The following is a 25,609-nucleotide window of genomic DNA, read 5'->3' on the forward strand; positions in this document are numbered from 1 at the left end:
TTAAGCACAGAGTTCGTACACAATATTTGACTCAAAATTCAAGGACATTTCAAAGATTTCAAGGTTGCAGAAAGGAAAAATTTAAGCAGTGTTGGCATAATTTTATTTCCGCACATGACTTCAGAAAGGAGCTCTACTTCCACACTAATTTCATTTTCCAGAGCAGCTATCTCCTCCTCTTCTTCTTTAGCTGTTCGACAGAAACTGTTTTCCTTGACAAGTCATGCCATTTTTTTCTGCTTCGGTGTCTACCGAAAAGCGATCCACCGACTCCAGCAAGCACTTCAGAAATTTTTGGAGCTTTCTCGTCATCCCTTGCACGCTCTAGCTAGAGTTGTACTCTTTACAAGGTTACCTGCTGTGCCACAGCTTCCTTCTCTTCGTCCATGTATAACGCATTTCTATGCCTAGCTTGGCTCACTGATGGCTTCAGTTCTTTCAACAGTAGAACGTTAAGCAGCCCACCGCGGGTTTTCACAGCCTCACAGATGACTCGTTGAGAGATATACGAGAGCTCTGCCGTATTTCCAATCGCAGTCTACTTGTTTACACTGAAACCTCTTTCTACTGAAGCCTGTCCATGGCTAAGCAAGACAATAAACTTCAGGACTCCCCATGTGATCCGAGAACGATGAGTCATGCTTCATAAGGCAACGTCAAGGCATTCCTAAGATATCGTCAAGGCCTCTTTCATAGTTTTCTAATTCATACCGTTTTTCTTCGCAGAACTGAATGTACTGTACACACAGAATATCTCTCTTGTGCTCAGAAAGAAGCTTGTTGTCCATTGAACTGCTAAGAACAACCTTCAGCTTCCCAAGGCACATTTCTGTCCTCGACATCTCTCTGGGGTCGAAACACGATAACCCTCAAACAAGAGGGTACCTAAGAGGACTTCTCTCCACGATTTTCACGATCATGTTCACAATGAACTTCCGACACTCACTTCTAAATTCAAAAACACACTTGGCACTCGCTTTCCAACTTTTTAACACTTTGAGGCTAAAGTGTACATAATATTGTACACTTGTACAAGTTTAGTTGTACATAATCCACAACAGCCACAAGATGGTCAAAGACATACATATACGTCATGCCTGTATGTTTAAAACACGTGCCTTTTCGCTATAGAAATGCGCGCCAGTTTCCCTGCCGCAACTGAGTCCAGCGGTGATTCCTCCGAATCGCCGCTAGACTGCCGCATCAAAATCCGATTCAATAAATGTCAGCCTGTCATACGAGGAGTTACTTCTTAAGGAGTCCTGACACAAAAATTTTCGCCCAGTGTTTTTTTGCTGCAATGTGTTGCTGGGGGCCTGTTAGTCATAACACGGCACATCGTTTGCTGCAGCGCCCGACAGATAATTAATTACAAGCTCTTCATTACTGACACAGCCTCAGTTTCGGCCGCCGGGTGCGACTATCACCACCTAGCGCCAACAAGCCGCCGGGTTCGACTATCACCACCTAGCAAGTAAAACGCTCGGTCACGTGAGCACACAGAACAGTGACGCATTTCCGCGCGGTCTGTCGTCGTCGGGCTCATTGTTGTCTGATGGCGACGATTTTCTTGCGGCGGGGATGGAAGGAATTTGACGTTGCGAATCACTTCAGGTTTGACCCGCTGGCGAGGAGCGATTCGTCGGGAAGCGCGTCAAAACAGAAATGGCGGCTGCGACGTCATCATAACTTGTACCGGCTGAAACGTTTACGTAGGGGAAGTAGGGAGGTCACCTCGGGTCACCTCCGAGGGTGTCAATGCACCAGGTGCGGCCTATAATGCTGGATCGCGCTTGCGAACTTAATTCATATAAAATACCTTCCAAGCTTTATTCGCTGTCGATATTTTGCAGATGGTACACACACGTACACGGGAATCGATCCAGCAGGCTATCACGGCCGCGAAATTTTGTGTCAGTACCCCTTTAAGACTCAGATGTTGATGACTGAACGACATCTCAAAAGCGTACTCTGCGAGACTATGCTGACTGGATCAAAAGTGGCTTTTCTCTCCCCCTTGTTTCAACTTAGGCCCGTATTCACAATCTTAACGCTATAAGGCAGCCTTTCGTAAGGAAGTGAAAAGTAAGGATAAGAAAAGGTCACCGTGCGTTTCAAAAACTCTCCCGATGCGGTTTTAAGGCAGCCTTATGGAAGGCGGCCTTGTCCTCATAAGGAACGAGCATGGGAGCGAGGCTATGAACCTTTACTGGCTCATTGTTAGTTTATTAGCAAGAAAAAAAACTATGCTCAATAACAAAAATGCAGGAACGCATACCCGTGCAAGTTTCGGTAAGAACGCGCCTCGTCTGGCCGTGCCGTTTGCTCCTTTTCTTTGTTAACGTTTTACCGTTGTCATAGCAACTGGCAGCTCGCGTAGAAGCGCCAGCACATGTGGAGACAGATGCGCCACTTCCTGAAGCGCTGGTTTCTACGAGGGCACCGACAGGGGCGCGGAGTTGCGAGCGGTTTTTGTCAGTCTGCCTGCGTGTGTGAGTGTGTGGCTGTTTGCGTGGATCATACATACGCTTGTTAGTGAAAGTGACAGAAAGGTGAAAATTGAATTTCACTGAAGATCCAGCGCTCCTCATCGACTTGAAAGCATTGCATTGTGATAGCAAAAAATTGTGATAGCGCGCGGTGTTAGTGAAGGACACCACGATAAAGTGGGAGCAGCTCAAAGCAGCAAAAGCGACGTGCGGCTGCGCACCGAGCAGTGGCTACGCGAATGCAAATTTGGGTAAAAAATATCCCATCCTGCAGTGAAACACGTCGGCTTCACGATTTTGTCACCATTCACGATTTGAAAAGTACCTGCGCCGTATAAACAGAGCGCCACCAGCAGCTGAGGGAGCAGAGATACAGGAAAACCGACGCAGTGGGGGCCATTTCCAGCGGCAAGCTCAGGGACATGAAGTGCTCACTTCGAGAAGCGGAATCTGCTCAGCAACACATCGTCGCTGAACTCTTCCATAGAATTTTGATGGTTGCCGAACACTCGCAGCGTTAATTGCACATATGGACTCCGATCGCGTACGTCACCTTTTCTTTAAGGGGGGACACCCCACTTAAAAACTGCTTTTTTGTTTATGCTCAAGATTCTGATCAAACTTGCACCACTTATGTATTTTAACATGCTTATTTCAAATATGCAGTTGGTTTCCATGTGTAATACATAGTTTTCAGACAATTAAGAAATTCATGTTTCCAACTAGCTTCAGTGGAGACTAGTTGGGAGAAGCGCTTGCTAAGAAATGCTGGGTGTTACAAAGAAGAAAAGGACATCAAAATGATCTGGTATTATCAGAGAGTGCAACGATACAAGAATGGGTGTTTTAGACAAACTTTAGCCTAAGTTACAGCATGTCAAACTTTTGTATGTGAAAACCAAGATCGGTACCTAAGACAAATTATTAGTTTTTAAAATTTTATGCAATACTATTTGTTCATATTTTAGGCTTATTGCTATCTACAATTGCCGACCTTTCTGGCAAAACAAGATTTATTGCAATTCGACTAGTAGAACCAGAGATATGGCCCCTCCCAGATTGCAAATCGGTGAAAAATGCCATTTTGAAAAAGCAAGGAAAAACGTTTCACAAAAGATTCATGGGGTTTATTTCAAAGAAGGACACACCAAAATGATAATTGAAGGTTCAGGAGTTAGTTACAGCAAAAATACATCTTACGCTACAACTTGCTCGATAGTTATAGCAATTATCATACCCCCCCCCCCCCCCCCCCCCCAAAGAAAAAGCCACTCAAAATGCACCTGGAGAGTAGTCAGGATGCATCCTGTCTTGATGTTTTTTCTTGACTGCTTTGGCAATGCCAAGTGATGCTACCCGTTTCTTGGCAGAGGCCTTGCTTCGCCGCAAATCCTTCTCTTCTGCCCTGCTCGAACCAGTGGGCGTGATGCTTACATGCAGCTCTTTGAGCACGGCTGCAGCTGCATGCCTGTTGCCTGCGTTAAAACGCAGCACAGCCTCCGCAACAGCTGCCTGCATAGCAACTAGGGACCAATGCTGCTCTTTGGGCACCAAGCTCCAGATGACCGAGTGAAAACTCTCATTTGAGTTCCGAGTTTTCCCTCTCGTACACCTCTGCAACAGGCTCTTTTCTGACAGCCGTTGGTAGATTGGCAGAAGGGCTGCAGCCACATCACTTCGCAAATTATAGTTATGCCTAGGCTGTGGTTCTCCTTTGGCTTTGGCTGCATTGTGACGGCACCATGACTGCTCACCAGCAGAGCACAGCGAATGGTTTGGGCAGCTGTCCGTCGAGGTTACCGTATAAACGCGTGTAAGGGCCGCACTTTTTTTTCAAGAAATAAGGGCCAATTTTCAGGGTGCGGCCCATACACGCGACATTTTTTTTTTTAAGTAAAAACGCACCAGTTAGCGAACGAAGCGCGTTTATTGCAGTATACGACATTTCTTGCGACATACGTGCTCAATCGTCGTTACTCAGCGAGTCCTCAGACTTGGAGTCCGAGATGAGATGGTGTGCTGCGAAGCGCCGTCACCCCACAAGCAGTCATCTTTCGTGCCATCCAAGCTGTTAGATATGCCGGCAACTTTAAAACTTCGGGACACAATGTCCGTCGACACCGAGCTCCACGCAGATAGGATCCACCCAAGTACAGTCACCAAGGCTAGTCCCTTCAGACGCAGCATGTCCGTTGTGAGTGCAAGACCATCATTCCGCACTTCGGTCACATAGCGGTGCAAGTCTTCTTCCAAATCGGGAAACTTTCACTGCCCTCCATTGGAAAGTGCGCTTAGTGCTGTTGGTGTTTCGCAAGGCTTCTTTTTGAGCACACCAACGTTGAACACACTTCTCGTCAACGTCGAATTTTCTGCCGGCGGCACGTTTCCCATGCTCGAAAGCATACTCGATCACCTTCAACTTGTAGCCAGCAGTATTCAGGTACTTGCCCATCTTGCCAAAACGTGAACGCCGTGTAGAAAACAAGCTAGCACGAAGGTCATCGAACAGTGCAGAAAACTACAGCAAATGGCTGGCTGAACTGCACAAACTGAACAACGCGAACACCATGCCAAAGCTGGTGATGCTAATGCCGATAGGATAGCGCCGATAGCGCGTTTGTATAGAGATGAGAAGCTAAAGATAAAATCCTCCTTTAACCTTTAGTTGGCGGGTCTATGAATACTAATAAAAAAGTTAAAAATTTTAGCCCACTTCACGAACATCTTAACACGAATAAAATCCAAAAAAATGTATCTATATATATATAATATATATACTCAGGTGACGATGATGATGGTTGCGTTTCCTAGCGCCATCTATCGACTACAGCCTAGAAGCTTACGCGCATGCGCATTTTGAATACGTATTGGTTGAGGAAAGTGTGGGTGCGGCCCTTACGCGGATTTTTTTTTTTTTTTTTAGAATATGCACTTCAAAAAAACGGGGTGCGGCCCTTACACGCATTTATACGGTATATGGTGATAACTTGCCATCACTGCACGGCTCATGGCCTCCCACCAGTGTGAGACTTCAATGCATGCCCATTGTAGATGGCCAACTTTTCAACAAAGTCACCTCAGCCGTCCCTTGCCACCAAGGCTTCTGTTGCCTTCACCCCTGTGCTTTTGCAACAGGTTACGCAGAGCAGCACCCATACGCTTCTGCACATGGTTAATGCAGTCTTCTTTGGTGACCTCAACGTAGCCATACACCTTGCTCTCTTTGATAACATTGTATGTACGGCTGTCACCGTCAGAGAGCATGGTTATGTAGCGAAGGTTGTGACGCTGCAGTGACCTTTCGAACAATATTTTTCCTGCCTCCACTTCCATTTGTCCCGACTTGCAGGTTGTATTCTTGAGGCACTGGTGGCTTGACTTCCGCTCGTAGCCCTCGCTGTCCGGCTTAGGGCCATTTTCGCAGCCCAAACAAAAATTAGAAAGTACATGGTAATCAAGCACATACCCAGTGAAAAGTTCCACTACTGCACGTATACCAATATGGGAAGAATGACCTCTCGTTAGCCAAGTGCCATCATAGCACACAGCAATGCTTCCTTTGTGGCCAAAGCATAAATCTTCGTATAATTTTCTCGCTTCATTCGCGCACTGTGTCATAACTGCTTCAGCAGCTCGGGTGGCAGCAGGCTCCAGCGTTTTCTTGAGATGCCACTGAAAGGTCTTGTTGTGCATTCCTCGCCACGAACGTCCCATTGACGAAAAAATGTCATTCATGGCCGTTTGACCATTGCCGCTGGAAAGCATAGCGCGCGTGACCAACATGTTTATTTCGAAGGGGTTGCATTTTTTTTCGCCCGCAACCCTCCGCGAGCTCCACCCCTCCCTAACCTTGTTGCACTTGCACAACAAAGCCAGCTTCATGGCTAGGCCGTAGTTATGGTCACCCGTGGCGAGTATGATGTCTCCGCCGCACGTTTTGCACTGCGTGGAATCGAGGAGCTCATTCACTAGGTCGAGATCGACGATCAAGTATGACGCTGCCGATTGCGTGGCTGAGGCTGACGTCGCAGTGTTTTGATCGGCAAAAACGGTGGTCTTCCGTGTTGTCGCGGGCGTTGAATCGAGCTGATCAAGCGTCGATATCTCACGGGCCCTTTCTTGAGCAATGTCACTGCTTGTGACATCTCCAGAGTCTATTCTCAAGCAACCGGAATCGGCGCAGCCCTCCTCCCGCAGAACCGGCGGATTGCCGATACCCGCACCGCCGCCGCCGTTATCACACGCCGGAGCGTCCGCAAGGTCGAGGGTCGCTTGCTCATCCCTTTCACGGGCCCGCGATGTCGTGCCGTTAGCACGTTTGTTGTTTTTCACACGCTTTTTGCCGAAACGATGCACCGAACGAAACTTCTTCGCTCCGGCAGGCATGTCGAACGCGTCGTTGCAGCAAAAAAACAAAATGGCGCCGCCAGTTGAGCGTTTCTTCTTTTTTTTATGACATAGGCAGCTTGCACAGGGTTGCTTACTGAGAACACAAAACAAAAAGCCAGAAACGAGGGCTTTTGAATGATACCAAAATGGCTGCGATCGGGCAAGCCGTTCGCGAGTTAGAGGCAGTTGAAATGGAGAGCACTTTAAAGTTTAAAGGGCCACAGCTGCACCAGAAAATTTTAAATCGCTATTACGGCATAAATACGCGGTACTTTTCGGTCAAAATTTGCAGACCCGTGCGGGATGGTAGAAGGAACACGAAAATGAAGACTTTGAAAATCCGATTTTTTGGCAGATTTTCGGTCTCTAAAGAGCCGTGTCCCCCCTTAATGACACTGTAAAGCTTCTTGCGTAATCAGCCATAGCGTGCCGCATAAGTGGTGCCTTAAGGTACCTGCCGGGCTACCTTATCGAATGCCACCTTATCACGGCAATGAGGTTAAGGAAAGGTTGAATTGAGGCATAAGGTTAGTTTATGAAACGAGTTAAGGTGCCAAAACTGAAAGGAGGGCGATAGATAAGGATAAGGTTGGTTTGTGAATATGGGCTTTAATGCCACGTAGCGCACTTATTTTTGTATGTCTGAATTACACAGACTTATCTCAATGCATAATTTTTCAAGTCGTACAGGCCGTTTTTTTTTTTTAGAATTTATCTTGCTGTTACTCATGAATAAACCATGTGTATGTAACAACCCAAATGATTTTTTTTGTTACCTTACGGTCACCCAAAACAACTTGAGGCACTTTACTTTTGAAATAGATTCCTTTAGGAATTGAATTCAGCATAGGTCGGCAAAAATTTCAACTCACTCAGACTCACTCAAGAAATATATTTTGCTGTGAAAGCTTCATACTCAACTTTTTCTCAACCGAACTCAATCGGACTCAAACTCGCCAACATTTTGCTCAGCCGGACTCACTCAGACTCACGGTTTGACCTGAGCCTGAGTGAGCCTGAGTGAGTCAACTTGTGAGTCTGCTGGCATTAAGTGAGCTAGTATTCCGATCATGGTGTAAATGCTCTTGAATGCCAATATCTAAAATAATGGGAGCTCCACGATATGCCTTTGGGTCTTGTACCTTCAAATACTAGATTTCAGGGGTTTCAATCTAGTAAGGACGTTATTATGAAATATGCGACTCACACGACATATTTCAATTAAGAAAGTCCCGTGAAAGCGTTGGGAGGTCATAGCACCTCACCTCCCCCCCCTCACTCACACCTCAGATCAATAAACATTGAGGTGGTGCATGAACGCTATAGTGCATTGAGGTGTGTGGGAACAGATCTGAGTATAAACTTAAGCCGATATAAGGCTGATAGTAATGCAGATAGCCGAGTGTATAGGATCACAGGTCTGCAATTAAAGGTGGCGCTCACTCAGATTCACTCCTGAAATATATTTTACGTTTAGGGCTCACTCTATAATAAAGTCCTTCCATCCATTCATCCATAGGGCTCATTCGAACTCACACTCACCAATATTTTCCTCAACCAGACTCACTCGGGCTAACACTCATTAAAATATTACTCACCTGGACTCACTCAGACTCACAGCTCAATCTGAGTCTGAGTGAGTCAACTCATGAGTGAGTTTGCCAACCTATGGAATTTAGCAATAAAAAGATACACAATTATTGCGGCGCATTTCGCGAAAAAAAAAATTGGCCCACAAGGGTTTGAGATCTTCTTGGTCGCCCGTGCACCTTCTCAAGGGACGTGTAATTGGCAGCATCGTCAACATCAATCCGCAGGAGTGTCTTGATGCTCGTGGCTTCTGTCAATACCGAGCGCCTCACGAACCTTGCAAGGAGGCTCCTCAAGACACTTTCAAGCTCTATATCGAAAAAAACAAAAATATCTTGGGAGAATCTCTCTGAAAAACAGTCAAGAAAGGCTGCACAACCATTGCAATGTTTAGGGAATAGTTCAGTTTCACAAGTCCAAGCTGGGTCCTTTAGAAAAGCACCAACGTTTTCATACGCTCTACATTTCGGCACGGGTAGCCTGTGGTCACCCACTGCTTCGGTGTAGTGCTTCAAATGCTCCCACAGAGCCAGGGCTATCTCCAGTACTAGGGTTGCCATCTTTGCCTGAAATTAAAACAGGCCCTTCGAAGAGGAGGGAGGGAGCGGTTCTTAAGAGATGAAATTAATGTCCAACAACAGACACAGTGTTAAATCTTTGGCATGCAGTGCCATTTAATGTAACATTAATTGCTTTCCTTGAGCAAGAAAAACTTAACGTACATGTTCCCAAAAGCACAACACTGAGCTAACCAACCGGCCTAATTGTTGGCATACAAATACACGTGATCAAAATGAACTTGTACAAAAGTCAGGTCTTGGTCATAGCTCTGAATGTGCTGCACTGAAAAGGATCCACACATACTTCGTCCAAAAGAGCCCTTTTTTGCGTCTGAGTACACCAGGTCAGTGTCTTCACAGACACAAACGAACCTTAAAATGTATACTGTGCATATGCCACGGAAATATAGGATATTCATATATACTTGCACATGCAGTAATATGCTCTATTCTAATGATCACTACACTTGAAGGGATTTAAAAAAAACTGACAGGTGGCAACCCTGGCATGTTCTTGACCCAATGGCGGGGTGTGAAAGGAAGTGGAAACCGCTTACTACCCATCTCTCCAACAAAATCTTCATGATGGACCGGTGCATCATGGAAAGGTGAGAATAAGCTGGACAGGTAGGTATCGACTGGCCAGCTCGTCGCATGCATTCCTGCTTTCTAAGCATTATGCACTGTGTGCAAACCATGTGAACCAATATCCAAGCACTGAACTTGAAAGCGATTTTTCATGTGCTGCTGCAACTTGTTGAAAAGACTCCAGTGGGCAATCGGGTTGCTTATCAGAGCTGCACGATCTTGCTCAGGGAAAAAAAATGTGGGTGTTTCCATCAACTTCTGCAAGAGGTCGTCCGCTGTGCTGTGACCCAAGAATATTCAAGTCCGATATCTGCTTGACACCCCACAGTTGTTCCACAATGTGACGTGAACATCAAGTTCTTTCCTTTGCAGGTATTCATTCAAGGTTTTAACAAAAAGTACTCCAATATTTTCACACATTATTGACGTACTCAGGGTTTGTATTGATTTTGAAGGCAGAAATTCGAGGGTCTTTTAGGAATTTCAAGGCCCAAAAGTTTTTTTTCAAGGACACATCTCAGTAAGTGACCTGGTACCCGTCATAAAAAACAACATATTCACTGAACACCGAGAAGACGACTCGCATTATGAATGGACTAAGACGAATTTAGGACTACACTGAGACAGGTGGAAAGCGTTCACAAAAGCTCCAGATGTTTTGCCATTATTCCTTGGATGATGTTAGCCGTTCTTCTGCCTTGCTTTTCGCTGTTTTCCTGATGCTGTTTGGCATCACAATGTATATGACATCACCTGTCTCTCGTGCTTTCAAAGCCAATTCATCCGCTGAAGTTGCTGGATCAGCAACTGTTGCTTCCAGCTACACTTTCTTTCTCCTAAAATTATCAATTTCATCCTCTAAAAGGTGCCTTCCTTGAATCATTCGCCTCTTGTTGCTTCCTCTTCTGTGCTTTGAAATGTGCATGGTAACGATGCCTTGTGGATGAAACAGACGCCCTCAGCTCCTTCGTTATCCGGATGTTAAGTATGCCACCTGCCTTATCAACGGCAACGTTGCGATACAGTCGAACACGGATATATCCGCAGACACTTCGTGTGGTACGGCAGCCGGGAAGAGGGAAAAAGGCATAGAGTGCCTTTTCTACTTTTCCGTGGGCAGGAATGCGCACACGACAGGCTACCGACGTTCGCTGCTCCGCCGTCATTGCCTCGATATCCGCCTTGTTCTTCTCCAAGGTGCTCATAGTGCTCCGTGGTATCCCGATGTCGTCCGCCACCGTTGAACTTTTTTCGCCCGCCTCAACACGCTGTATGGCTTTCAACTTGGTCGCAAAGTCAAGGTTCTTGCGCTTCTTGACGCTGGCCATTGCTACACAAGAAGTAAAAAAACAAGCGGTCCGCAGCGCCTCTACACAGCACGCACGCACGCAAAAGAGGAATGCGGTGGTATGCGAAAACTCGCGGAACTGGATTTCGCAACAAAGCGCTCGCGATCAGTCGCGATGGCTATCCGGGCTACCCGGCTACCTGCAAGGGCAGCAGCAATGTACGAAAGGTGCGAGCTGTGGTTGGCTGAGCAATTACGAAAGGCGCGGGCTGTGGTTGGCTGATCAAAACTGCGCATTTTAAAACCGAACTGCAACAGCTCCGAAGAGGAAGCATGCTTTTATTAATGAGATGACATTTTTAAAAAAGCAAGCAAGAAATTCTAATTGGGACTCTAGCACTCACGAGCTCAAAAGGGCAGGGCCTTTTAGGAGGTATTTACCGCAAGAACGATTACAAACCCGCATGTGCTGGTGGAAAGAATTGCAAAAGCTCTTCTGGATGAAGATCCATGGATAAAGTATTACTTGGAGAAAAGTGTCCACATGTTCCCACCGTTGAAGTGCTCTTCCAGGACACAACGCACAGAAAATTCAATACTGTTCTATACATCTATGGCTACCGTTCCCAGATTTCATTCCAGAAACAGAAGTAACAGGCCTCTTCGTCACGGAATTGCTTGTTGCACACACGACTGGTAGCCGACGGCTTCTTGCTAGTTCTTAGCTTCACGACCCATGCTTCACGCAGTTTCTTGTCCCGTGGTTACTGGTGCAGGCTGACACTGGGCTCCGTTGCGTAAGTCCGGCACTGCGGAATCGAGCAATAGAGCACCATGTCTGTCGCCTTCGGAGGCAGCCACTCCTATCCCAATGAGTTCAATTGTGTTGAAAATGCAAGAAAGCCTCCGCATTTGAACAGACCGCAGCACAGGTGGAACTTGAAACTCATTTTCAAAGCACACGGCAGCGCTCCACCAACAGCCGACGCGGCCGCTGAGGCCAAGTGATCCTGCCAAGCACGTCACGCTGACGATCGCGCCAGCGTTTCCAGTCGTGGGCCTCGCGCCCAATACTTAAGGAAAAGTGTCAACATGTTCCCACCGTTCATGTGCTTTTCCAGGACACAAAGCACAGAAAATTCGATACTGTTCCATCCATCTATGGCTAGCGCTCCCACATTTCACTCCACAATGTCCAGAAACAGAAGTAACAGAAGTAACAGCCGTTTTAGCAGCACACATGTAATTACTACAGACCACGGTGTTAGAATAGTTTAGGTGGAGCGACGGCGCATTGGAATGAGGAGAAATCTGGGACCTCTTTCCCTTTCTTGCCGACAGGAGGCGCGCGCGGGATGGTGGCCACCTGGCTATACCCAGTACAAACCTGACGCTTCTAACATTCGGTGTTTTAGGGTATTTAGCAATATCGCAAGGCCCTGTGAGGATTGTGTGGTATTGTAATATCATATACATAAGTTAGATATAAAGACTTAGTAGTGTTTTATGCATGACGATTCGGCATGCGGCGTGAAGCTCAAACACCACCTTCGGCCTCGGCAACACTGTGGCTTAGGCGATCGTGCCTGCATTTGTCTACAAATGTAAATCTGCAGTTGCATGACGCATGTTGAATTCACCCTTCATTTGCTCACGAAAGATTAGTTAATGTATTTGCGGTCAGCATCATATAAAGAGCAGGCGTCATGTTAAGGGGCATTTCGCATATGAGATCAAATGAGCCTTCAGAATCTTTTACTACGAACCGCTTATTTGCAAATTCCGTAAACATTTGCGAGAAGACTGATGCTCTGATGCAATGGAATAAAACAACTCTACTTAGGTCTTTCGGGGCGTGCACTTGCAGGTCACGCGCCTCTCCCGACGTCGGAAAATACAGGATTGAAAGAGAACGCAATGAAGTGGGCGACAGCTTGTGGCCGATGACTATGAAGCCGCTCTTTGACATATTCAAAATAAATAGACTGCAAGATATATACGTTATGGTGCGCGAAGAATTTTGTCACAGCATTGGCACGATCTACGAATTTTACATATTTTTGCCTGAAAAAGCTGCTTTAGCTCGAGTATTGTATGGTGCGGCTAAATGATACGAAAGAATGATTCCTCACAAGAACGTTTCCTTTTAAATAGCGCTTCCCATGATTTGGTGACAAATCGCGCATCAAAATGTTTTTCACAAACAAAATTTGTTGTTTGCAACTCGCGATTTTTCCGTGGAATAGCAGTGGCCACATTTTCAAGCGGTCACTATCCTTCGGAGCAGCGAAAGAGCAAATTTTCTCCGTGCACGATTTGTAGCCCGAGATGCACCGCGGCAAAGAGCACTTCTTGCCCATCTGGACAATATAAGTTGTGTAAATAAGGACACGATGAACAAGGATAAGCTATTTCAAATAGGCTAGCATTTAGGCGGCAGGCGTTTCGACTGGCGAACGTACGTGCACGAATGGGGTCTCGTCTGGTTTGGCGTGTTAGTTTTAAAGGGGGCAGACATTGACGTCACGGAATATGGTGTCACTCTCAATTCCTGTCATTCCCAAAAGAAGAAACTGGAAAGCAAATGGTTAGGACACTGAAAAGGAAACGGGCACGACCATTTCACGTTTGTGCACCCAGAGCAGGGCAGAAAGTTCAACTACTGCTACTGCAACAAACAGCATGTCTGTGACGAATAACGAGAGGCAGAATCAGAATGGCACATGGTGATTCATGATGGATTGGTCGGTAAACGGACGTTAACCTTCACTACCACGCGCCAGCCAGCACGTGTAAACGTTGCAAAGGCGGCTGAACAACTAACACCGTGGGCGGCTGCTTGAATCCATGCGATATGGTGCATGCACAACGACAACCCATGAAAGGAATTTCTAACCTACCATTGTCAAATGTGTTGCTTTCTTCTTACAAGCATCCTATAGAGAGACGTCCACCTCCCTCACCCCCGCTTTCTTTTTCAGGGAATACATTTTTCTTTTTGACTAACCCAGTTCGGGTCCGCCATGGTGCACCAGTGGCTAAGGTGTTCGGCTGCCGACCCGAAGGTTGCGGGCACGGTGTTCCGTTGTCGCGGGTTCGATTCCGGCCGCGGCGGTCGCATTTCGATAGAGGCGAAATGGTAGAGGCCTGTGCGATGTCAGTGCACGTTAAAGAACACCAGATGGTCGAAATTTCCGGAGCCCTCCACTACGGCGTCTCTCATAATCATATCGTGGTTTTGGGACGTAAAACACCAGATGTTATTATTAACCCAGTTTGTCGCGGCGGCCTCAACCAATTTGCCACGGTGGCCTTATTTGTGCACTAGCTAAAATATTTTTGAAATTCGTGTTCACCTGTAAACTCATTATCGCTGTTCGCATAAGCTATATTTCCTGTGTATTTCCATCTGTTGGCTACCGCCACTGAATTTCTTGATGTTGTGCATTTACTTTCAAATCAGATTGATATGTACGGTTACCGTGATAAAAAAGGAACGGCCAGCAGTTGAAGACTGTCGCAAATGCAGCTTTGTAAGCGACGCAGGCGCTGCGAATCCATGCCCGCTAGAGGGCAATACACTACTCCCAGTCTCCAAGGAAACACGCATACCAGTTATCTACTGTAGTATCTTTTCTAATGCACTGTACATCTACCTGTCTAAGTGGCTGTGGACGTGGCTTTCACTGGCTCGCAGTGCGCTGCTAAATCCATCTTCTCGTCAGCAATTTGACAGCCCAAAAAAGTGCAGCATGGCGTGGACGTACAGCAGCAACTGCACGAGAAACTGCACGTGACTGCTTTTCTTGAAAGGGCCATGTGAATTGTCTTGGAAAAAGCTTGTGTGAAGGTGGGAGAGATTTTTCTTTTTCTGGTCATGCCGTACGGAGTCTAGTACGAAGGCAACTACTGCTGTCATGTCGAATAGCATCAGACGTCTTGAAACCGGGTGGTTGCACCCGTGTAGCATCGATCATGATCGAAAATATCGACTATAGCCGGGCAACGGCAACGCCACACCGACATTGCACGGGCAATTTCAGTCTAGGCAAACTCCAATCGTATTTTTCGATCACGACTGACACTTGCCGCTGCTACTCGGTATTGCGGTCTTTCATATTATGATACAGACAGCCTATAATTGGTACAGAGATGTTCCATCACATCTAATGTCATCGAATAAAAAATAATTGGCCTTGCACTAAGCCACACAAGGCTTGAAACAGCGAAACTGGACTATTCTGAACACAAATCTGGTTGCTTCTAGGTTGTTTCTAGGCCTTAGCTAGGTGATGCAGGCTGTTTCTATGCTGCTCCTAGGTCGTTGCTGGGCTTAAGCTAGGTGATACTAGGTTGTGTCTACGTTGATTCTCAGGGCAGAGAGGTTAGAGGTAAACCACAGACCGTCACAGACACCACACGGATGTCTAAGCACAAGAGACAAACTCGCACTGAAACCAAGCGTTCACACCTCTCATAGATCTACAGGCATGTCGTCGTTGGCACAGGCCTTTCATCGCTTTGGAATCTTCTCGCAGCCGCCATTGCCTTTCCCATTCCTCAGTATTCTGTCGTACGTAATCGAAGGTTTCCACTTCGCCGCCGTTTCTTCACAGCCATTTGTTGTTGGTCTAACTATTACCTTCTTCATTTTTAGTGGACCAGGGGTGAGCAGTGGGACGTGCCCAATTTCTGTGGCACATACCCATTTATGAATCTTAATACGGCATACAACTTACGGCTAGCCTAAACAGCTTTGCTGTTAAAAACATTGCCATTCAATGTGTCGATGTAGCACCACCTGTGGCGGTATTTTGTACGCGTTCCTTAAACGGACAGGCGGTCCATCCGTTTAAGTCGCACGCAATTGGTCAATGTGAGCCTGAAAACAGCCAATGAGCCAAGTGGAAGCCTGCGTTTCAATCCAATCCAAGCCGTCCGGCAGCCAGTTTAATCCATCCGTTTCTTTTCGGACGGTCCCTTCTTTGCCTCCGTCCGAAAGCAGACACGTGACGCGACGGCTCACGTGACAATCAACGTCGCAGCGCTCGTCAGGCTCACATTGACCAATCGCGTGCAACTCAAACGAACGGACCGCCTCTGTCCGTTTTACGAATGCTTACAAAATACCTCCGTTAATGCTGATAGAGCAATAGATCAATAGGGCTCGGGCTTCACCGTGGTCAGTGCATGTGTGGCATGTACGATTACAGGGAACCTGTGCTGGCCAGGTGGCGCGCCTAAAATTTATACGACGCGCCACCCTGGCAAGCTGGCTGAGAAACATTTAGTAATACAGAGCCGCCGCAAGGTGTACGACAGCACGTTTCAACGTGCCCTTGTACACCTCGCGGCGCACTGAAATGCATGGTGAACGCCATTTGACACTACCAAAGCTTTTGCTCGATATACGTCATTTTGTAAGCACGCAAGACTAGCGAAGAATGGGACACTTCGCGTCACTGTGGCACAGTGGGCGAGCATCGATGCCACAGATTTTTCTCCACTACGATTTCAGTGATGTGGTATGCGTGGACGGGTACCTTCGCGACAGTGCATTGTCGAAAGGACTGAAGCTAGCTCTACAATGCAAAGTATGTCTGTGATGTGGAAGAAACCTTTCTGCGAAGTGTCAAGCATCCCATGACGTAAGCATAAAGGTAACCGTGTTCGAATTGCACTAGCGAACCTCGGCGCCGTATGCAGTGCGCTTGATATGTGCCCACTTTGAAATAAAATTAGTGCCTCGGGCAACACTGAAGAAACATTTGGCCCAATGACAGCAGTTTTGAGCGAGCACATAGCATTCACGTAATCGGTAGTTACAACTCTCGCACTATGTTACCGACGCTGTTTCGCTACATGCTTTCTTTTACAGTGTCTTCAATGGCAAGTACAGTTAAATCTGCCTATAACGAACCTCCATACAACGAATTCCTCGATATTACAAAGTTCTTCTATTCCGTGCCGTTACTCCATAGAAGCACATGCGACCGCTATGTAACGAAGTGGCAGCGCGAGACACCCTTCATATAATAAATTTTCGCCGCTGACAACCTAGGGATTTTGCCCCGAATTTTGTCATTTTGGAACGAACAGGAGCCGCATGTTTCTTCTGCGGTTGTCTCGGCGACGAGTGCGAAGCGGCGGCATCACGCATGGCGCGCTCGAAGCCACAGTGACTGCGAAGCAAGAGCGGGTACTCACTTGTGCGTGTGGGTGCGCGCGAGGCAGGCAGGCAAGGCCTGCGCTCCTCAAGCCAGCTTTCTTGTCGCCACATGTGCGTGCGCAGGCATGCCCCTTTCTATCCCCTTCCTTGAAACCTCATCCAGCCGCTCGCGGGTGCCACCACGTTAAACGCACCGGATTTCTTTTTTTTAAAGAAAGAAAATTGGCTTCTGCGTTAGCACCACCCTTCGGTTGTTGCAGTACTCTCTGAACTGCACTTCGTTAACGTGACACCAGGTGACGCCAGCTAAAGAAAACCCTTGCTCCGTGTCGTTATGCATTAAGAGTTCACACCGCATATGGAGCTCGCTCTTCGTTTTTGACGCAGCGCGTGCGTGGTTCACTGTGCGCGCATGGAGCAGCACCTAACGACGTGCAGCTTTTGCGATTTTTTGAATGCTGACAACTGTGTCGTCACTACCGAGGAGATGTCAGATTAGGCTGTGGTGGAAACTGTCCACGACCACGGTGATGTCGACGGACCTTCGGAGGCCTACTCGTCACTGTCGTCACGTGCTTTGTTATCTTGCGCCATACCACGGGTTCGCAGGACTGTGGCCTCCGAGACTGGCTCCAGCAACGCGCCGTTGCGTTGCCAGAGCCAGTCTAGGAGGCCATGGCTAGACTATGACGGAGCAGCGTTGTATTGATGTCCTACGGATGATGTCATCTCTCACAAACAAGCAATAGAGCAAAGTAACGCAGTTTTTGCTGCTAAATAAATGTCTTGGGTGAGCTCTGCCTTCAATTCCCCTTGTGTTTAATTTGTGCGTGTCTTTTCCGAATTTTCGTGCTGAAACTGGATATAACGAAAACCTGTTTATGACGAATTTTTGGGGGAATTTGTCAATTTCGTTATATCCAGGTTTAACTGTATGTGCCCACTAAATGCCCGTATCACAGTCTTAAAAAAAGTTTTTGAAGCTGACGGTGAAGTGTGAAATAAATGTGCAAGACAACCTGCACATGAAAGGCCGGCGTAAAGTGGAGATTAGTGGTGTTATCGGAAATACAAACATGCCACTGAGATCGTGCATCAGCGACGTCTACCCGCCATCATGTGCAGACCGTTTGCAAACTTGCAGTGGGCCATCGTCTAAGCCTGACGCTTAAAAAAATGCCCTTGAGGAACCTAGTGGTAATCGACTTCATGGTGGTTCCGTGTTTGACATGCAGTGTGTGATCAGTAATGGAACATGTGTAGACAACATGATTTTTCTAGCAGTCGTCGTTCTGCAACCGGTCAGAACTCTGCGCATAACAGCGAGGTACAGTAGACTCTCGATAATTCAAACTTGAGGGGACCTCAGGATTTTATTTGTCATAAATATGACTCAGGGCAACACACCAACTAACACTGCGAAGTTTATTGTTTCTCAGTGCTGCAGCAACATCATAGACTGCTCTGCATGATTGCCAGTAAAATTTTCCGACATCAGCGATAATAATGGTACTCGTTATTATACAAAGCATGCACGAGTGTGTAATTAAGGGACGAAATGTGTTGCGTCCCACGACAGTTGCTAGCCCCTTCCAATTCTTAGGATGCTTTCTCGCATGGCATACCGCAGAGAAAGTGACTTGAAAGGGACACTAAAGGCAAATATATTAAGCCGACGTTGATTGCTTAAATAGCGGTCCAGAAACCTCATAGTGCTACTTTTATGCCAAGGAAGTGCTTATTTTGAAATAAAATCACGTTTTAGTGGTCCGCATCGCGTTAGCGCACTTCAAATCACACGCCTGAAAACGGTATTTCGCACTTCACTGTTGCCGTACCCAACATTGCCCGCCTTTACTGCGCGGCGGCGTGCACTGGCGGCGTGCACCATTCGGGCATACGGCAACATCACATGCATGCGGCATTTTGTCGAACTACTGTCAGAGTGACTTTCACGAGCGCGCAAAACACACGCGGCAGTACGAGATACCAAAACTACCACTGAGACGCGACCGCGTGAGCGAAGCAGGGCGCCGGGCGAAGCGCAGTTCGGCGAAAACGGAACTTTTGAACCACGCGCGCCGTTTCCCATGGCAACGCCAGAGGATTCTTTTTTCCATGAATCAAACAGAAACGAACAAACAGCATTTTATTACGTCTCTTGATGCACGGAAGGTTTTTTTATTGCTGCTTGTTTGATTACTAGTGATTAATTTTAGGCAGACTCTCATACGTCATCGGGATCATTTTGAAAATGTGCTGCTCATGGCGCTCATCGTGTGATATATTTAGCTTAATTTCTCGGTAAGTAGGGCACTGCTGTTGATAATATTGCCGTTTTAGACGTCGTCATACACTGAGCTTTCACTCTGACATAAATTGTTATTTGCCTTTAGTGTCCCTTTAAGAAATGTTTGGCATGCGATAGATCAAGGCCAGACCGTAGTTTTTTTTTTTCCTTCGGTCAGCACGAGATTATTGGTGCGCAAGGTTCGGCTAGTTTGGCCGTTTTGTAGGCAGGCAATCAGCTTTATTTGCGCCTGTTAGTAACAGAAAAACGAGATTGTTCAGCTAGAAGCAACAAAGGCAGCAGATATTTCCAGACATGGACAAGGAAAAAGTTTGAATTAACCAAATTTGTGCAGTGAGGCAGTTTGAATTAAGCAGCTTTAAAATACATTGAAAACAGTGGGCTAACCAAAAATTTAAGATTTGTTTGAATTAACCGAAACTTTGAATTATCAGTTTGAATTATCGCTAGTCTACAGTATAATACCGTATTATTTACTCGAATATAGTAGGCCGGCCCCGATTCCAAGCCAACCCCCAAAATTTGCAAGGCCAGGAAAAAAAGAACTTAATCATTGTACTTGAATTTAAGCCGACCCCCCACTTCCGCACATCGTTTTCTCGAAAAAAAAAAAACAACGGCGTCGATTCAAATAAATACGGTATGTGTAATGTACGGCGCACAGCATACGCAACCTAAGCTGTCATGTGCTTCCTTTAAGTTTCTCAAAGCCAGCTTTAAATAAAATACTTGTCATGTTTTCCAGAGGGCCAGTCCCCGTGCATCTGTGAAAAGCGAGGGAGTAGACGATGCTCTGGATTTTTTCAGATAATAAATAAAACCTTTTTTTTTTTCAGATAATAAATAAAATCTTGATTGTGGCATTTGTGAATACAATACCGCCAGCCTCGATGCCTTTTTTTCCTCGTTTGATCACTGTGCATGTGCATGACGGCATGGTTAACGTTAGTAGCCACCCGTATTTGTATGCCAAAGTGTTTCCGGCCGTACCCCACAGGGCGGTGCTCCATGTCGGCGAAAACTCCAGCACTGGTTCCTGATAGGGAAGTGGCGATTACCCACGAATTCAATTATTATCAGCCTTTATTGAGCACGGGTGGAAGTTGCGGGTTGGAGGCGTGCTTTCCTCTGCCATGTAATCAGCAATGGCAGCACGTTTTGTTATCGCTTGTATACACGATCGACTGACTCTAAAAATACAGATGTACTCCATCAAGCTCACTGCGACAGCCACAGATCGCCGTATTAACAACTATGCACTTATTTCAAACAAAAAAACACCGATTGCACGCTATCGCCTGCTGCTATGTGCAGCCAGCAGCCTTGCAGGCTACCCCGATGACGTCACGAAGCTTCGGCCAATTGTAGCGGCAGAGAGATGTGCGGCGCTGTCCCAGGTGCTGGCTGCGTGTTTTTGCCAAAATACAGTTGTGCGGACTTGTTTATGCAAATTTTCGGCGTGTTTTTCTAGCTCACTGCACGAAATCACATAACATCACACCGTAACCCCTTTCTTTTTCTAAAATTGTTCCAGTGTCCGTTTAACAGCGTTCATGATTGCATAAATAAACTCCTTTCTTATGTCATACAACGCAAAATATTTCTGCCTGTAGTCACTCTCTCCAGCAACATGGTTGACCAGTGTAAACATTATACAAAAAATTTACTCTCACCTTTCGGAGGTTCAGAGGATTCCTCGCTAGCCCTTACAAGCAGAGGGCACTCAGAGACCTCGGGACGTGTTCTTGGAGCCTTCATGGACCTCTTTGCAGGAGCTATTGCGAGCGCAGCCCGCATTCGCCTCCAGAGGGGAGGAGTCGTCCAAGAGTCTGCAAGAATCCAGAATGAGCATACCTCATACAGAAATGCATACCTATCAGCACAGCTACCTTCGTGGATGACTAATGCTATCTTGAGTATAATTAAAGTTGAAGAGCATATTGGCTGTGCAAGATGAAACAAAATTGTGCAAATGTTTGCTATAAAGAACAGCACAAGATAACGAGGAATCTATTCCTCTCGCTGATGCGAGAACAAAACAAAGAATATTGCAGCAATTATTTCATCCAAGCGAAAGGCATGTCTAAAGAAGCGTGGCGCATAACATACCTGCCAACCTGGCAACATAGAAATTAGTAAAACCCTCAAACGGGGGAGGGGTAGCCAACCCACTTTTTTGTTACAGGTTCCGAGGGTTTTGCCTTTAGCGACAAGCTTAATCATGTTTTTGCAACCACAAGTAAGATCGGTCAGAGAGTAATCAGCAACAACTCAATTGGGCAACAATTTATTTTTGCAGTGACTTTGCTGTTGCGGACTTTGCCCTCTTGAGAAAGTTCTCCGTGTAACTTTGCTCAAAGCAAGTTCCACTCTGGTGCCCTTTCACCATCAGCAGGCTCTCGAGAGTTTTTTCACAGACAGATGAGCGAAATTCTGTTCACGAGTTTTGTTGACGGTGCTGAATATTCTCTCACATTCCGCATTACTGTGGGGAATGGAGAGAATGTCCAGCATAACCACCGAAATTCTGTGGAACCTGAGAGATCCATCAACACTTCGAACAGCTCCCAAACGTGCCCACTGTACGTCGCACCTGGGCTCCTTCAAAATGTCTGCTGGAACATTGTATGCTTGTAAACTAGTAAACTCCACTTCGAGCTCATCGACTGCCTTCTCTTTTGATTCGCCACTTTGCTGTGGCAAAAGAGCAGGGAACGCAGTAATGAAACGTCGTACACTGCTGAATGAAGCAGTCTCCAATGACTGCACTTGGGCAACCTCAGCCATTTTGAGGTTGATTTCTTCCAGTTGGAAACTTATGTCTAATATAATCACATGATGTTGTAAGGTACAGACGTACAGCTGAAAAGAACTGGTCTTTCTCACTTGAGCTCAGTGCATACCTGCCAAGTTTGGAGAAACGGAATCCGGGAGATCTACTCAACGGGGGGGAGGGGGGTACTGCGATAGCAATTATATGGACACTGTCAGCGGGATTTTGCGGTCGCCGCTGATCTGTACAGAGTCCAAACCGATAACATCGCTTACGCATCGTCTGTTTCACGAGCGAGTAAATGCGCGCTAGCGCTAGGGACGAACGCAGTTGAAGCAGAGATGAAACGACCCGGCCGTCCCCGTCGCGCGAAGGGCACATGCGATAACATCGCTTCGCGTTCGAGGCCTGTCGTCGCTTGCTTACCAGTTATTTCGTCGGGCAAGGGACCATAAGGGGTGCCGTTGAGACTGGGGACGGTCGCGAGCGCTGGCGAACACGCTATCTCGACAGACATCGGTAACGGCTACCCTTTTAAGTGCTGGGCTTTCCACTTAAAGCAGTAGTGACACAAAATTTTGAAGGCGAGATAACTTGTGGGATAGATTTTTGTGCACACAAAGGCATCATCTACGAAATATTAAGGGCTGATATAACCTATAACACATTTAGGATCAATTTTTAAATTGCGTGTAGCGCATCTGTACGCGAAACGTCCCACCTCGCGTCACCTTGACGCACGGGGCGCGCAAAGCACTGGACGCGCGGGGCAAAACTGGATTTCCGGGAGATTTTCCTATGACCCGTACAACCGGGAGAAACGTTCAAAATCCGGGAGTCTCCCGGGTAATCCGGGAGACTTGGCAGGTATGCTCAGTGTTTCAACAGCAGAGCGGGTTATGCTGCCAATGACAAGGTCTTCATCACTTTTCTGGTTCTCCGCAGCTCCATAGGAAACTTCCAGCAATGAATTGCATTCTTTGAAAACAGAAGGCTGCACAAATCTAATGAGGAGATCCTCAAGAAGGCTGTTCAAGAGGCCCCTTAGTATATGAATACGAGGAGCCTGTTCTTGAAGAAGGCAGTTTGTCCTCTCAAAAACCGGCACTACATTTTGCAAGAAGAGGCAGCACGCCCTACTTGGCTCCAATGACAAGAAAAAAAAAACGGGCGCTCTTCACGAGTGACGAGGCTGGTTTGATCGGATTCTGTGGTCTGAAGCTTCATCTTTTTGGCTTGAGGTGCAAGATGAACACTTTTTCTCTTAAGAGGGACTTCGTCGGCGTCGGTGCTTTTTCCAAGGCCTACAGAAGACTTTTGGGTAGGTGCAGAGTTCTTGGAGGTTTGCTGAGAAGTCTTTGAAATTTGGTAGGAGTCCAAAAACAAGTTCTGCTTATTACACTTCTTCGCTTCACACAAAAAAAAAACTTAGAAGTGGCTTCCACTGATCTAGAAGTCTCTTTAAACACTTTCCCAACGAAAGCCAACGTGTTGGCGAATGCTTCAACATCTTCCTCACCTCGACGTCATGCATTTCCTGAAACTCTTTGAATCGGTCTTTCCGCTTCGAACTTTTTTCAAGGTAAAAAAAAAAATGTCAATCAAAGCTTCATCAACCTTTACGGGAAGACATGCACGCTCCTTTTTGCGCGGCCACGTTTATCAGATGGCACGGGCAACCGACCCCAATCAAAGCTGGTTGAGCCTCTTTCAACACCGTTGACACGCTGTTTTTCTTCCCGACCATGACAATGCCGTTGTCCGAGGACATGGCCAACAAGTTCTGAGCAGGTAAATTCCGGGACCTCAACGCGTCCAAAATTAGGTGCCAGATCTGCCCAGTCACTTCGCCTTTAATTGTCCCGAGGCAAAGAAGGCGGCTTTCCACTCGACTAGTCTCTTTCACAAAATACGTCGCCACAATCGGGTAAAGCTGCGTGTCCTTGTTGTTGCTACCATCCGCAGCGATTGAAAATACCTGCTGTTTGAGGGCATCCATCAAAGGCGTCTCGGCGTTGGCAGCCATTTCTCCAACAATTGCAGTTGTCTTTGTTCGGCCACAGGCGTAGCGTTTCGCTTCTTCACACTTGGGAAACATTTTTCTGAAAAGTGGCCCAGCGTGATCGCTGAGACTCAGCGGAATGTTATGTTCCACTAAGAACACCGTGAACAGACACTCTGCCCGAATAACACTGAAGTCACTGTCAGGACGCACAAAACTTGCCAGGCTTGGCTGATTGTCGGCATCTTGCACCTACCCCTGGTGCTTTTTCGATGCGATGTGCACCTTGATGTCGAACTTTCCACCATGGGAAATGTTCACGTCACAGGCACACGTGGTGCAAAAACCAAACTTCTCCCCTTTCTTCGACGGCACGAAGCATGGGAATTCTGTCGTGTACGATTTCAAGAACACTTGGAAGTACTGTCGCGGCTTAGAACCTGACATTGCACTGCGAAGCTGCGACGGCTTAAACACCGCAGTCTTACTGCGTCGGACGCGGCAGCCGGTCATACGAAAAGCGACACAAACACTGTAGTCCTCACCGCCAACCCGCGAACAAAGCTAACTGCCACATGCTTGCGCCTTGCACTTTCCGTATGCGCCAAGGAGGTATGGATTCGTAGCCCCCCGAGAAGACGACAGAAGCTGCTAAATGTTGAAGCTGCTCCTGATGATGATAACACGAGTACGTATTGTCCTCCCCTAGCAGCGGAAAGTACCACAACGCCGTTTCCGCAGCCTCCGCGACTAGCTACGGCAATGCGTAGTAGCTAATCGCGAAGGCCACGCTGTTTTAATAGACGTTTTGATTTTTTTTATCAGAAATGATATATTTTCCGTAAAATTTCAGGTAACATTCGTAAAATCGTAAGCGAGTCCGAAATTTGTACATTTTACGGAAAATTCGGAAGAGTTGGCACGTATGCTGATAATACCGATCTATCCTGCACCCAATACAAGACGACACCTTCGCGTTCGCAGAAATTACTTCATCTGAAGTACTAATGACCGTCAAAGAGATGGCTGTGAACAAGGCTGTTGGGCACTATGAAACAACAGCTACCCTAATAAAACACAATATCGAATTACTGTGACACCTACTGACAAGCATTTTTAATCCATCCTGCTGGAGAGGGATTTATACTGACCAGTTAAAGCTTGGTAAGGTAGTGCCAATATATAAGAATGGTGACCATAATCACCTATCAAATTATCATCCGATTACAGTACTCTCTTGCATAAACACACTTTTTGAAGAACACACAGCGAAAAGAATGACTGAATGAAACACTTTATGAAGACACCAACATGGTTTCCGCAGCTAATTTTGACATGTACAGCTGTCATCTTAGTGTCCAAAGGTCATTAACCATGCATTGAATAATGGCGAAATCTACTTGGGTATATTTATTGACATAAAAAAAGCAATTGATTCTGTTGACCAAGA

General features: G+C 46.6%; 1 protein-coding gene across 1 annotated transcript in view; it reads right to left on the reverse strand.

Annotated features, from left to right (window-relative positions):
* The window catches only part of LOC119397218 (uncharacterized), a 53,146-nt gene that overhangs the window by 10,815 nt on the left and 16,722 nt on the right, over positions 1-25,609 (reverse strand). Inside the window, exon 2 of the mRNA XM_037664653.1 lies at positions 21,058-21,213. Coding sequence (XP_037520581.1) covers positions 21,058-21,181 — 124 coding nt within the window. The 5' untranslated portion in view covers positions 21,182-21,213. The remainder of the gene's footprint in view (positions 1-21,057; positions 21,214-25,609) is intronic.

The sequence above is a fragment of the Rhipicephalus sanguineus genome, chromosome 6 (genome assembly GCF_013339695.2).
Source record: "Rhipicephalus sanguineus isolate Rsan-2018 chromosome 6, BIME_Rsan_1.4, whole genome shotgun sequence".
Taxonomy (NCBI): Eukaryota; Metazoa; Arthropoda; class Arachnida; order Ixodida; family Ixodidae; genus Rhipicephalus; species Rhipicephalus sanguineus.